Source organism: Malaya genurostris, chromosome 2 (genome assembly GCF_030247185.1).
Source record: "Malaya genurostris strain Urasoe2022 chromosome 2, Malgen_1.1, whole genome shotgun sequence".
Classification (NCBI taxonomy): Eukaryota; Metazoa; Arthropoda; class Insecta; order Diptera; family Culicidae; genus Malaya; species Malaya genurostris.
The window spans coordinates 103262981-103278281 of record NC_080571.1 but is presented as its reverse complement, the minus strand read 5'-3'; the positions used below and the strand labels follow the sequence as shown (position 1 = coordinate 103278281).

The 15301-nt window shown below is 35.8% G+C and overlaps 2 protein-coding genes and 1 long non-coding RNA gene across 3 annotated transcripts in view; 2 read left to right on the top strand and 1 right to left on the bottom strand.

The window, feature by feature from the left end:
- The window catches only part of LOC131427080 (uncharacterized), a 33942-nt gene extending 31161 nt beyond the window's left edge, over positions 1 to 2781 (top strand). The window contains exon 3 of the mRNA XM_058589993.1: positions 2444 to 2781. Within this exon, the coding sequence (XP_058445976.1) occupies positions 2444 to 2618 (175 nt within the window). The 3' untranslated portion in view covers positions 2619 to 2781. The remainder of the gene's footprint in view (positions 1 to 2443) is intronic.
- On the bottom strand, positions 2692 to 4646 carry LOC131427081 (histone deacetylase complex subunit SAP18). Its single transcript, XM_058589994.1, has 2 exons — positions 4439 to 4646; positions 2692 to 3239 (listed from the first exon to the last, which is right to left on the bottom strand). The coding sequence occupies exons 1-2, from the start codon at positions 4505 to 4507 to the stop codon at positions 2859 to 2861; spliced, it is 450 nt and encodes a 149-aa protein (XP_058445977.1). The 5' UTR covers positions 4508 to 4646; the 3' UTR covers positions 2692 to 2858.
- A 2823-nt stretch (positions 4647 to 7469) lies between these two features.
- LOC131429757 (uncharacterized) lies at positions 7470 to 8714 on the top strand. The gene is made up of 3 exons (XR_009229452.1): positions 7470 to 7994; positions 8050 to 8120; positions 8177 to 8714. It is a non-coding gene; the product is annotated as an uncharacterized LOC131429757 (long non-coding RNA).
- The last annotated feature ends 6587 nt before the right edge of the window (positions 8715 to 15301 follow it).

The window sequence follows — 15301 nt, the reverse complement described above, 5'->3', positions numbered from 1 at the left end:
TCATGATGCGTGCACACTTACACAACAGTGGTGTATAAATGTGAAAGAGAAGAGCTCTCGTTGAAGTTGTCAGTGCGAGGGGAGAAAATTTGCTTGCTCTTCGTCACACAGAGGAGATAGACATCTCTGCATATAAGTAGGTAAGAGATATGTCAAATTCGTGCGCGTTAAAATAGCAGTACTTCGCAACAATACAATTGACATGATATGGAACAGAGAACAAACACAGGACACTCAAATTAGATTCTTCAATCATTTTAACGGTCATTTCGAATATTCCTTTAGTTTGGACAGTACTTGCATATGGCATGATGACGCCACGTTACCCTATCAAAAACATCCTGTCTGTAATCTAGACTGTGTTTATTTTTTCATTTACCAACAGAGTTGCCATTCATACAGAATTACCTGTAATGTATTGATTTGCATACGTCCATGCGAATTTCATGCAGGATACAGATTTAATACATATTTCCAAAACTGTATACAGAATTGTGCCTACTTCTCATCCTTAAACGCAATACAAAATCGAACCCGTTCTGTTACAATATTTACTTACTTCTGGTCTGCCGTCACTTAATTTCGGGTGAAAATTACCAACACAATCAAAAATAGTCTAGATGAACAACGTTGAGAAAATAAATGGTTACCTTCCAACATCGCTAAAAAAGTTAAATATATTATCAACGTAATCCAATAATTTATTGTGACGATTCATTTTCAAATATTATGATGAAATCAGGCATCCCTGCAAGCAGCTGATCGGTGTTGACAAACGAGGGGAAAACAAATAGTAAAAAAACTTAAACATAACACAAGGGGTGTACCAATAGTAAATAGTTCGCGCAGTACAATATAGGTGGAACTAGTGCACCACGAAAAATTATTTTTATAAAAACTTACTCATACTGTCATGTCTGTTAGTCTGTGAACAAACTTCCAAGCTAGTACAAACTTTTTTTAAAAAAGCTGTATAAAGCATGCAAGTTAAAATCCGTTAAAAATCATCGTTGCGTACCACTTTGCACGCATGAATTGCTGGACTACACAAAGCGCCTCTATAGGCGAATTCCTACTTGGTGACCACTTTGCCAAACAACCTTTAAATTGTTTACACACATTGAAGTCTAAACTTGGATGACTGTTCTCTGTGCCCCTGGTACCCTGTAAAAACAGAACAACAGACCCAGGTACCCAGAAAACGAATATACAGGCACACATATGAACTGTGTATTAAATTTTGAATGAGTAGCCTGGCGAATACTTGCAGATGTCACCGCGATCGACATAATTTTGGGAACTACATTTACTTCACGCTAAATTTTTCTATGCTGTTGGTCAAAATCACAATTTATAATGTTTATATTTTAGGGAAATCGGGAGAGAAGTGTTCAAATTGTTGGAGTTGGAATATTTCTATAATTTGCGGTAAAACTTTCTTATTGTTCCGGAACATAATAAAATGTTTTGAAAGATCGCGACATATAGTCGAGTAGATAGCAATAGTTAACTCCTTGTTTCCAACGAACAGCAAATCTTAAATTTACAATGGTTTTTGGAAAATTTTGTTCGCGCCTGAACATCTGTTATCTGTGGTTGAAGTGTTCGTTAGTTGGATATGCGGTAGTTAGAGCATGATTTAAAGAAGGTTAATTCGTACGGCATGTTTAAGTGATTTTTTGTGTGACAACGCTGTTAACATCTTTTTTATTAATGACAATGTTACATTAAAGTTCAACATTCCAAGAATATTATATAAAATTTTCATGAAGAAGTATTAAAAAATACTACAATAGCAGCCATAATTCGGACGTGTCTCCAAAAAAGTAGAATTACGGTTTCCACAAAAACGAGTTGCTGGATCACCTAAATTTAAAAAAAAAATCAAAGTTTATTAGTTATATACCAGTTTTCCTCGGGTAACGCTAGAATGTTTCTTCGAAGTTTAAGTTTTTCACTTTGAAATTTGATAGAACATTTGCTGCTACACTAAATTTTACTCTGTTCTGACAATTATATAGTCTGGGTATAAGGACGTTTGTCAGGCGCGTACCCAAGGGGTTTTCATAATATAGGGGAAACCGGGGCTAAATCGGACACTTTTTATATATTAAAAAAACATCCACCAAAACTGGTTTTAAACCCAAGTCACCTCTACCTTGTCATCTCCAAGCGCGTTTACAAAGTCAATCCATGAATCGAGATAATAGCAGTTTTATAAGATATTTATGCTGTCCATTTAACCACATGTCCGATCTAGCCCCTGGTTTTAATTATTTTAGTTGAATTGAAAATGCGTTGTCAAATTATTTTAATAATTTTGATATTTTTTACAATTTCAAAACATCTAAAACTTGAACGTAAAACTCAAAAATAAAACTAAATATTTTTCCAAAATCATGGTGTTCTACAATTTCTAACGCAGTCAATTATTTCATTTTAGTGGAAGCTACGGCTACGTCGATCCTGATGGCGAAAAGCGCGAATACAGCTACGAAACAGGTATCCTGTGTGATCCCAACAAACGTGACGAGGAAGATGAGGAAGAATTGGAGGAAGAGATTCGCAACGCTGGCAAAACGAAACGACCTGCCCAGGCACAGTACAATAGAAATTAAGACTTATTTTTTTTGTAAAATCTAACGTGACGGAAAACTTTCCCTTTGGAAAATTCGCTAAATTCAATCATCGTTTCATTCGTCATTAGGATTGTATTTATTTTACTTGTACGACTTAAGATGTCTAATAAAGAGAAGGAAATATGCTTCCTATTTTATAAAATTGTTTTGAATGCAAAATTATTTATTCCACCCGTCCGTTGGACCAGCGGCCCAACGCAGCCCGGGTCTTGGCCGACCCTAGTAGGGCCGGGGTCGTCTCATCGGTGGCATACGGTTCGGAGGGGTAATGTTAATGTCCATATAATCTCCAATGATAAATTTAGCATTTGTCAGGGTTTTTGAATCATCAGCTCCCTTCTGCCCGGAACAAGTGACTCCGATTTCTCGCATCCGAAACTGGGAACCACGATCCGGAGAAACAATGGCAAAATCAAAGTAGGTACCCTTACGTCGCGTTTCCGGATTTACGTCCCTTACTAAGGTAGTCAGTTCCCGCAGTGTTGCATCCATCCATGTGTAGATTTGCAGCTCGTTCGATGGAACATTGCCGTGATTATACTCGTTGGCTGAATGATGTCGTCCGGTCGAACAAAATACACGCAGTAATAGCGGACAAGTCTAGGAAAAATATATTCGATTAATAATTATTTTTTATAAAACTACTCAATAAAAAATCCCTCAGAATATTCCTTTGACAAAATCGGGTTTAGTCGGGTGAATCTACCGGCTTTAAAACAAACGAATTTATAAATTGTTTCTCCTACTCTTTTGTGAATCTAACAGAGACAGCTATCGACGCGGCAACCGACGAAATCGTTTGCCGAAATATTACATAATCTGTCAATACAACCGGATTTCATTAATTTTGATTTTAATTAATTTTGATCTTTCAGTGTATCAAATCGGTTCTTCGATTTATTTATTATTCGTCTGTTTACAGACGGCTGAGACCACATTTACGGTCCATCTCGCCAGTAACTCTACACTCAAGCAAATTGAGTAGTGAAAATCATAAGGCAAATCTTATGATGCATCAAAAATCACCAAAATCATAATTTCGTAAGATAAATATGAAAAATATACCTCTGCAATATACATCTTATCTATCACTATTATAGTTTTCATACGACCAACTCATGAACTTCACAATATATGAGAGAAGTTATGTTTATCATAGAAATTTCGCACAATGTTCCTAAAAATTTCGTATGATTTTCATAAAGCGTTTTATTGGAATTCCTTTTTTCGTGATTTCCTAAGGCGGTCTTATGATATTCTTGTGGCTAAAAATCATACGAAATCATTATGAAATTCCATATATTTTTGCCTAAGTGTATTTATGTACGTTTCAGACGGTCCGCCTCCCTCCGTCGCCGTTACCGGAACGTCAAAATTAGTTTAATAATTTCTTTACTGTAACGTTCACGCGTCAATACGTTCCATGACAGTGACGTTGTGTACGCAGTCTCCATAAGAATGCATTAAACTGATTTCGACGGTGACGATGACGAAGGTTGGACATAACGGACAGTCTGAATCGTATTTTAGTTGAAAGTTCCGTCGGACGAACTCGAAGCATACGATTTCGTCGAGATAGTACACATTTCACACCAAATACTTAATGGTTTACTGGATGCTTCCATTCTTCCATAATTTATAACTATATGTAAAACATAAAATATTAGTACGTTTTTAAAAGAAATAAACCCGAATTTAATTCAGTAACGCTTTACAATAAAATGTTTACAGCCTAATAAATCCTTCTAGAAAAATCGCCGAATCGCCATTGAATAAAGCCACAAAAAATACACCCATACCTTTTCTCGGTCAACTTGTTTCTGCTGTTGCTGTTTATCCTCGACAATCATAGATTCCAGTCCAGCCATTTTTGTCCTATACAATATTGAGTTTAATTCAAGTATATCTATTTATTGGGATTTTTTTAGCTTTCCAAAACAGAATCTTGGGATACTTCTATCATTTCAAGCGAAGCGAAGCAATGAAGAAAAATGTTAGCTTTTGACATAAACTGGTAAATAATGAAGATGCAGATAGGGCAGCAAACAGCCACTGCGAAAAAGTGACTGAAATTTATACCAAAAGTCAGTGACACCTACCAGTGAGTAGCGATACTTTCAATTCAAGAATCCAGTTAACTCTACACCAGAGATGCCATTTATACAGATTTATCTGTATTATACAGATTTTTACAACCTCATACAGATCTAATACAGAATACAGATTCCCTAAATTTAATGCAGACTTATACAGATTTCACAAGAAGTTATAAAGAAAAATTAAACTGTTTTCGTCTGAGCTATCTTTTAGTATTTGATTGCAGTGACGAGATGAAAGTTTATTAATCAACGGACAAATCACAAATTGTAGTCAAAATTGGTGTGCAGATATTTGATGATCAACAACAAAAAAAAAACATTTAGACAGAGTGAGCACGAGAAAGCAGAGCCAAACTTGGTACTGAAAAAGTACCACCAGTAAATTGTCAGATGTAAAGCTGAGCAGATTTATCGCTTGCACTATAACAGGGCCCCTTTGGCTTGCTGACATTAGCAGACCAAAAGAGGGAAGCATACCCCTCTTTTGGTCTGCTTATGGCATCCGCCAGCTCGATTCAGCTTTTCGTATTTATTTGTTTGTGGTTGAAAAAACGTTCAGATTAAATTTCGTCTTTACATATTTTTGTGAACTACGAAGATATGAAAAATAAATGCTCATTGAAAATCTCATTCTTTAACCATAATCTGTTGAGATAACGTTCAACATCATTTCATTTCTTCGTTAATTTTCATATACAAAGTTATTCTTCTTTCTTTTGAATGCGCAAAATAGTGATTCAAAACCGTTTCCTTTTGAACGGTTTGGAGTCAAAATTGAATTATTTTGATATCCTTATGTTGCGCTTTTCACTAAGCATAATTGAAACCACAAAACATCGATGATTGACGTTGATTCATGTTTTCAAAACCAAATCTAGAAACGGCAATGGAAAACGACGTATTCTTGCATTCTTTATTTCGATAAGAATATTCCGAGAATGAAAACGCACTGAACTGCAAGTATTTTGTTCACTCAAATGTTTAAAAACTCAACGCTTACTCTAATGGATGAAAAAAATGGAGAGAACTCATGGCAATGAGTTTACTTTACTCAAATTTTGACATATTGTTCCAGTTTATGAATTTGAGTAATCGCAACTCAAACCGTGAGTTATTTTCAAAGAGCGTGTACCTAGTTATTTTCTCTGCGTATTTTTTCCGGAGCCGAGAACTATAGGCGCGCGGGGCGAACGATTGTTCAACATCGACTGGCTATTACATTTTGAGTCGAATTATTCGTTCTTTATCTAAGTACGGCCACGTCATTTTCTGTCATTGCAGTTTGATTTGCGTATAATGTTGATCATATTTTCTCAAACATACTCTATAATCACGATATTCTTAGCACATTAAATGACAAATCAAACGGACTAGTAATAATAAACAAAATTTTGCAACAAAATTGTATTTTCACACCTTTAGTAAAAATTGCTTCTGTTTAATTTCTTTTTATACTTTCACTCAAAGAAAGTACCCCAATAAAAAGTTTAAATATTGATTTATTTATTTATTTATTTATTCATTTATTTATTTCTTCTCCTTTCTGCTCCAAGCAGGGAAAATACTTTGTTAAATGAAGTAAGTTTATCTCGAAGTTCTTCTTACTTTCGCTGAATTGCAATTTCTACACCACTTGCTATTACTTTACTTTCAGAACAAATTAGACAAATAACTTTCCATCCGTCAAACTTTGAAATGAGCCGCAGTTTTAGATAAATTTAACTACTCGATAAAAAATAACTAGTCGACTGTCAAGTTTTAACTAAAAGTTCAAATAATTCGCAGGATGGTTAATATTCATAGAATGGAGGAAGGAAATAAATGTCAATGATAAAAATGCTAGCAAACTTGCGAGTACCCAGTTCGACGTATATTGAAAATTCTAGTCACAAAATTAACAACACATAATCATTTCATCGAGACGCTGAACTGTTTTACCTTTCTCATATAGATAGGTTATACAATCACTTGAAAATCGCCTAGTAAAAATTGACCAAGTGTCATATGTCATTCCACTCAGTTCGTCGAGCTGAGCAATGTCTGTGTGTGTGTGTTTCTCGAAAATGACATCACCGATGTTGACCAACTTAGATTCGAATAAAAGGTCTTTTGGTTCTACACGGAATTCTTGAATTTCATCCGGATCCGACTTTCGGTTCCGGAAAGATAGGGTAAAGTGTGTTAAAAATTGTGTACCGTCACTTAAAGAGTCGAAACGAAAAAAGTAAAAAGTTTTCTAAATTGGTCTCGAAAGTATTCCAACCGGTAGCCATTATCAGTAGGCAGTCAAACAAAGCGATTCTGGCTATCCTGGTTCCCGGTTTTCGAATAACGACGGCAGATAATAGTCATATACTCAAAAAAGGATTTCACTTACATTTCTCAGAGATAGCTTAATCTTAGATTCAAATGGAAGATCTTATGCTTTTACCGAAAATTAATCATATTTTGCGGATGCTATTAAAATCTTCGTTTAGAGTACGATGTTAAAATCGTATAAAATCTTCAAAATTTGAATAAAAATTAGTAAAGTTAGTAGGTCATGTTAGTTGATGGTCAATAATTTTCATAATATTTTTAATAGTATACCACAGTATTATATATGAGAATATGATTGATATGATAATGGCATAATTACACTACTAGGTGGTTTAAAACAGGTTTTTGACTATAAGAGTAAACAAAGAGAAACTGTCATTTGCACTTAGGACCTTTTCTCGTGTTTTGTAGCAGTCACGTTTGTCATGATTCAAATAAGTCAGCCGCCGCTTGAAATAATTCCCTTCCGTGTAAAAAGTTAAGCATCTCTAATCAGATGAAGAATGAACACCGGCGGCTAATCTACATTTCTTTGCGCATACAAACTTTTTCTCTTCTTTATATAACCGATCGGTCTCACTATATTGCAAAACCAATACGAATGGTTAGGTTTCAGCCTCCGAAGAGTCCTCTTTCGCGTAGTCTTATCAATGTTCGCCAGATAACGATTTGAACGCAAAAAGGGTATTGGCGCGAGATGGTTGAATGCATAAGATTCGAGAGGGAATGAGCTAACGAATCTTAAAACTATTGTCCAAGAAGTTCGGTTTTCGAAAATACGAATCTTACTTCGGTAAAATTACGTACTTCCGGTTAGCTAAGACTGAAATTCGGCATTCTGAGGGTTTTAGGGAAAAGATCTAATCCATTTCCATCTAGACCGTGGAAGAGGCTAGAGTGCGTGTTTTTACTTTTGTTCCGCGGTGCGTGTTAGAAGGTATTAAATTCAAACATGAGATGTCTTTAAAATTTGGTAATAGTTCTGTTCTTAGGTGTTGCGTTAATATTAGCAGTAGAAAGTGCGGGAAAAGATCGTGTGCGTTGGAAGGAAATTATAACAAAGGTAATTTACAATGGTGCTATTCAATCACGATACAATAAGCTCACGGCGTCGTGTAGCCGTGCGACGGCTTTTTATTCCCTACTTTAGACGCTCTTCGGCTCGCCGCACCGTTCTTCATCCAGCGACGCGCTCTAGACCCCACGCTCTGGCTTGGAAATTCTGGCAATCTCCGTCAAAATCGCCAGAAGGGCGAAGTTCGTCATTTTCCGCCCATCAGAGCCACACGTCACAACCAACCGGTGTGCACGTTTTTTGTTGCTGACAGCAGTCCGGCGTTCCGACACTGTCAGCAGTTACCCACGAAGGACGTCCAGCCGTAAACCCGCTCCGACGTCGGCATACCGAAACGCCGTCAGCGCAGAATCATTCGTATCGACGCCAGCATCGTCATCATTCGGCGGAGCGTCGCAATACAAGCAGGTAGCAGCGAAGAAAGCTGTAAGTACGCTATAAATTAAATCCATGCGCATGGTTAAAAGGGGGTAGCCTAGACACCCACCTAAAAGTGAGCTTTAAATCTAGTATTATGGCACCTTAACGAAGATAGCTAGATATCCACCCGCACACAGTTAGGTACCAATTAGTATAGGCAACACGGAGATGGAAACCTAGGTTAGGATGACGAATTGCTAAAGTTAGCTTAATAAATATGTTTCTGTTCTTTCGATAAATATGTTTCTGTTCTTTCGATAAATGATGTGTATATTATTCAGGAAGATAGCTGCTATAGTTAAACAGATGTTACTGGTTTGAGGAGGTATCTCATGTTTCGCGTCGTAATAATTGTGTAGTTTTTGTGGTTTACTCCGAGTTGGACTACTTGGGAATCTTAGTCCCACCACTCGCGTTTCGGATACGGTTTAGGGTTCTGGGTGGACGATTTCCTCCAGTGATGATACGCGCGAGTTGGTGTTCTTAGGTTATCTGGATAGAGAAACGAATTTCTTGGGTTTTGTTGCGGTATAGTTGATTGTTGAACTGAGTACCTTTCGGATCGGTTGTGTTTGCCAGATCGTTCCCCTAAACTCTTTTATAACGACCCGCCCTGAGGCTGGGTTTCTGGTCGGGCAACCCTAGGCACGACAAGTGGTCCTCGAAAGAGGTGGCGCTTAAACCATTTGTTCGGATAGGTGGAGCGATTAGACAGACGGATATTGGTAGCATCGTCGTGCACGCTACAGTTTGTCTTCTATTTTATGGTAGGATTATTTCACCTATTCGCCACTGATGGCGCTACTCATTGACGAGCACAGTCCCTATAATGCGATGATTGTTCACTGCATTTGTGTCTAATAATATTATATTATGCCACTCAAATAAAAATTCACGTTCGATTCACTTGAAAAATCACGTAGAATGGTTTCAAATGTCAAATTGAATATTTTACGTGACGAAAATGAATGTTATACGAACATCCCCTAAAATGAATATAGTCATCATATAAGGTTTACGTGAATTGACTAAACGTCAAAAAATCTACGTTAATTTCCAGTGTGAAAATCTCGATTTTGAAAATGGCGAGCAGTGGCCCTCGAAGTGTAAGTAGTGTAAATATTTGCGAGAAAAGTTATTTAATTACAATTTTTTACTCCATCGACCGGACCATTCCAGTATGAAAGTTTCCATGTGTTCAACTGGACCGAGTGCCTGCGTGAGTACGGAAGTTTACCCGCTCCTGCCGACTGCTTCAAACAGGCCGTCGGTATGAAGCTAGAGACACTGAAACCATGTAATGCGACTTCAACCTGCATCGGTAGAGTTGTGGGAGTTCTTGGATCTCGACTTCGGCTTCGGTTGGATGGCAGTGACAACATAAACGATTTCTGGAGGCTTGTCGATTTGAGATACCACGACGTTTTTAGTTGCTTTTTAAGCCATTGGAATTATATGACAATTTTCTGAAATAAATGTTTTATATTTCATGGCATTTTTTATTTCATAGATTTATATCAAAACCTGGAATCTCTCTTTTGACTTCAACCAATATATAAAATAGTAATTTTCTGGTATCTAAATTTGATATGAACTGATAGATAAATGTGATATGAACAGTACATAACATTTTACCTATGAAACACGTAACTTTTACAGGATTATGCATTAAACGGCTTTTAAATGCCAGTCCATTAAAACCTACGTGAAAAGTAGGGTGGAAAATATTCACATAACTTTTCAGGTAACTATAATATGATTATTATTTTGAGTGTGTGTTCGGATATACCCAGCCCGGTGACAAGGATAGGGCGCTCCACCAAATGCTATCGTTGCCAACATCTGGGGCATTTGGTGGGCAATCAGAGCGCTCAGAGTATGGCAAACAAACATTTGAGCATTTCAAAATCTTAATTTCCATATTTCCATATTCTGATCGATAATTTTCGGGGAAGTGCGGTAAAGGGTACTGAATAAACAAGTAGTTTGAAATATTTATTTTTTTGATAGCCATTCTTCATTGTTTTGGTTTTTGCAGAATGATGCTGGCCACAGTTTCATGACGTCATAGCAAGGCGCTGGATATACCATTAAACACACCTGGGACATTGTTCAATACTCGCAATTACGCTGCTTATTGTGATATATGAATTTTTTAATTCCATTTCCGTTATTTTACAGATTGACACCACAAAAAACAGATATACATTCTCACATATGAACTGTGCTTAGAATTGACTCAATCTGCATGGCAAACACTTGCAGATGTCAAAACGATCGACACGAGGTGTCACCACGATTTGGGTGCCGCTTTCACATGAGACACAGTTTTGGGTCATCGTCATCATCATCATCATCATCATCATCATCATCATCAATAGTCGAGTAGGTGGCAGTAGTGTTTTCAACGTATAGCAAATTTGATATTTACACAGGATTTTCAAAAATTCAGTTCGAGATCCCATGGTTTTGGTACCGTTGGTAGTTTCGAATAGACAATTTTTGCATTTGATGTTATGTATTATTTTTCTTTACATCTGCTGCTCTATTGGCACATTGTCGCAAAGCTGATTTACCGGTAGCGACACCAACCAATGAAAATGGAACCAAGAAAAGGAGGATTTTTTCGGAAATTTTAATATCGGCAGTAGTTATTTGCAACATTTTTATCGTTTATTCAATAGTACAAATAGATATCAGCAATAAAAGTACACTCGACGTAGAAGAAAATCTATTGCAAAGTGATTACTATTACTTTTTTTAGTGTAAACTACAATTAAACGTGGAAAATCTTCAGATATGTGTGAAATTGGGCAAGGTTAGGTTTTTTCGGATCAACATTTTTTTAAACAGAAACCAGTGTAATGTTGATTTCTCGAGTACTAGAATGTATAGCGATCGAGTACTATTTATTTTGAATACTTATTTGTTATTTCCAGGCATATGAGAAATGGTATCAAACCAAGTTTATTGATCTATTCTGAATAAACGGTAGATTTCATACAATGAACTAATGTCGTTTTCGTTTTTAAATTGCACTACACTGGTGTAGCGAAAGCTGCACTGAAACCGTTCGTTTTTGCAAATTGCACTACACCAGTGCTACACTTTTTCTGCACCGATACCACTGGTGTAGCACTCATCAAAAGTTTGGTGTAGCTCTGTGCAATGGAATCGTTTATTGTAGTCAATGGTTACTGTTTATGTTTTTGTCATTTTTGTTCGTTTATTCATGCCTCAGTGTAGCACTGCACCGGTGTAGTGCAAATTAAAAACGAAAACGCCATAAGATCAATACTATCACCTCAGAGTATATACTTTTTTTTCAACTTCTACCCTTATTTTTCAAATGAATTTGCCCGTTTTCAAAAGTAATCATAGACAAGGTAGAATAATTAGAAATTTTCCTACCGATTTGACAGCTCTTCCTGAAAGTATCATCTCTAAACAAGCAGCGCCTCAACATTTCAGTTTTACGACAATATGCCAATACGATATAGCATGGTTGACTAGGTTCGGAAATTTTATCTGATATTGATATATGTTTGAAACGGAATATATGGCTCCATTTTACTCTTGAAAATAGTGATTAAGAAAATTTAATCTCTGCCTGCATGGAGTATTTTCACTTCGTCAAAATTTACGCAGTTTGAATATGTTAATGATGTCACATGGTTACCCAAGTAATCACGACGCGTTATAACTTTACACACTGATTTAATTCCTTTGTTCGGTAATATTTTTGACGAAAAATTTCGGTATAGAAATGACCGATATTTCGGTACATGAGTTTTATTTTACAATAATTATGCGTTTTTTACCGGACGATAAGTTTTACGTAAATTTTCATTACAGAATTTTGTAAATGGATATACAATTCATACAGTAAGTCTGAATAGTCGCCGAGTACGGTAAATACCATACTGTCCGTATGGTAAAATTATCTTCCAATAACCGAACTTCTGTGAAAACTGATTGTCATGAAACTAACTGTCAAACAGTTTTTAGTTTATGCCCTTGGCATCTAAGAGCTTAAGTGTGCCTTCAAATATGTTACTATTGAATAAAAAAAAACAGTTTTTAGTAAGTGTCTTTTTATTAACCAAACGAAATAAATCTTAAAGAGTTCAGCGAATGGATTGAGGTACAGGTGCAAAAGTTTTTGAAACAATAGAACCACTAAAAGCTTTTCGTTTACTCATAGGCAGAAAATAATTTTGTATCACTTGTCCACTTGCTGCCTACACAAATCGTTCGAGGGTAATTTCTGGTGGAGTCGACGGATTGTGCAGTGTTTTGGAAGGCGCTCGTAATTCCGGGCAGCCGGAACATTCGATCCTTTTTTGTGGAATAAAACCATAGCCACAACAGGTTGAAATTTACTTCATTCGTTCGAACGATCGATAATCAGTTTAATTACCGAACGTTCAGCTGTTGAAAATTCGGTAAAAAATGCGAAATTTTCTAAGTGTGTACATTAATTCAGCTTTGAAAATTCGCGTAAAATTTAATTAAATGCAGCTGAGTTACACATGTTTTTACAATGCTATTATGAGGCTAAAAAGGGTGATTATTAGGATCTTACAGGATTATTACTCTTATAGTTATTATTCAAGTTTCGTTGCTCCAAAATATAGCATTGAATGTCGATATATTGCACGGTGGAAGGTTGTTGTAAAATAAAACTCAGTAATGTTTTGAATGCAAATTTAATGCACATTGCTTTAAAGTTTGTAGGATTAGTGTAATTATATGGTTATTTGGGTATTTACTATAAGGTGTTTCTAGGCCGCCTTGAACAGAATGGCTTTAGAGTTGTAATTATTTCCACCTCTAGCATGGATTGCAGCGAATTCTACAACTTTTGTCTCTGCGATTCCACGAAACACGAAACGAATATCTTATTTTTCATAGTGATTTTTTAATTTTAAAATTGCATATTCAATGGACGTTTCATTTTACAAGTAAATAAGAGTTTCAAAGTAATCTACGGTATTCAGTTGAGGTAATGTAATGTATTCAATACGTTGTTTCGATGTAATAACGTGTGATTTATCTGCAAAATTTCTCGAAAACAGAAAATTATTGCAATTGATGTTCAGTACGTCTAATTTTTTTCATATCAATTGAGAATCACATCGAGGTTGTTATAGGTTGTTGTTGCTGTTTAGTTAGTTCGTGAACGAAGCGTTTTGCGAAAAACATTTTTTTGCATGATTGGCAATGTATTTTGCTATAAAATTAATGTACACTGAGGTCTTTTTACGCGGATTTTCGAAGCTACGCTAATTTCCGAAATAACGCGATTTTTTAATGCGAATTTACAAAGTTAAGTGATTTTCTTGTTTTGTCGAAATTTGTAAGTCAACTGACACTTCGAAAACTTTCAATTTTTGCAAACAAAAATATGTTTCGAGATTAAACTAGGACCAGATCTTGATGTTCAATGCATTTCTAAAACATGTGGCATCAGAGTTGCCAGGTTATTTTTTCAAAAATCTGTCAAAACTCAAAAATTTATCTGGATTTGTATGGATCTACTATATACAAGAAAATTTTTGCCGGGCTTCATTTTCAGTGAGCACAAAAATAGAAAAAAAGGTCTCCCCACCTAGAGTAATATAGAGGCCAAAATCGTAAAGATCTAGCGAGATCTGACAAAATCTAGGAAAATTTGAAAAATCTGGGAAAATTTGAAAAATCTGGTAAAATATCTGGTTAGCTTGAGTGTCTGGCGAAACGAGAAAAATCTGGCATTTGCCAGACAAATCTGGCAACCTGGCAACGCTGTGTTGCATAGAGATGAGCAATTCGTTCGCGAACGGTTCAAAAGAACTAGTTCTTTTGAAAGAATGAATGAGCAATAGTTTTTTTTTCGAGAACGATAGTTCTTCAGTTCAAAGTCGTGGGACCTTTTTTTGCTAGCTCAATCATTTTTTCGAGAACGGTAGTTCTCTAATAAGAAACCTTCATCACGAAACCTCAATTCTAACTTGTGGGATATTTTTTGTTTTTCTCACTTAACCTAACAAAACTAAGTTCTCGTTTAGTCTTTGAACAATTAAACCAACTATGAAAAGAACGAACGAACGGCTCTGGAGAACTAGTTCTTTCAATAGAACTCTGCATCACTGAACGATTCTTTGAAATGAGCTGTTTTGCCCATCGCTAATTTGGCACCAAAAAGTTTTAACGATCTTGGGAATAAAAATAAATTCTGAGTCCCAAAGTCGTTTTTTTTTCAAACAAATTTTTGTCGAAATAACACCCGATCTCGATGTTTTAAGAATGTTTGAAGACAAGCGGCAATAATTTTTCTTTTCGATAGTTTTTTTTTTCATAAATACGTTTATTTCATAGGCAATATACATAAGTTTTTCTTCGCCGTGGCATCCACAATACATAGTAGTTTAAACCTAATACATTTCGAATATCATATTAGTATGTTGGTACTCATTAGTTAATCTAAACACTGTTTTTATCAAGCGAGTTGCTATTTTAATTACATTAAATAAAATACATTTATTTTGTACATGATCTTATAACTATTTCAGGATTGTTTGTATCAGTTCACCACTTATATTCAATATCCTATAGTTGGCTATTGGTTGAACTCATGGAAGAGAAAACAGTTTAACATAAAATAAAATTTAAATTGGAACTCCAATGGATTTAATGAAATGATAAAGAAGTTTCATGTATGGAAGGTCACGACAAGCAAGAATGTCGCGAACTGGGACATTGGATAG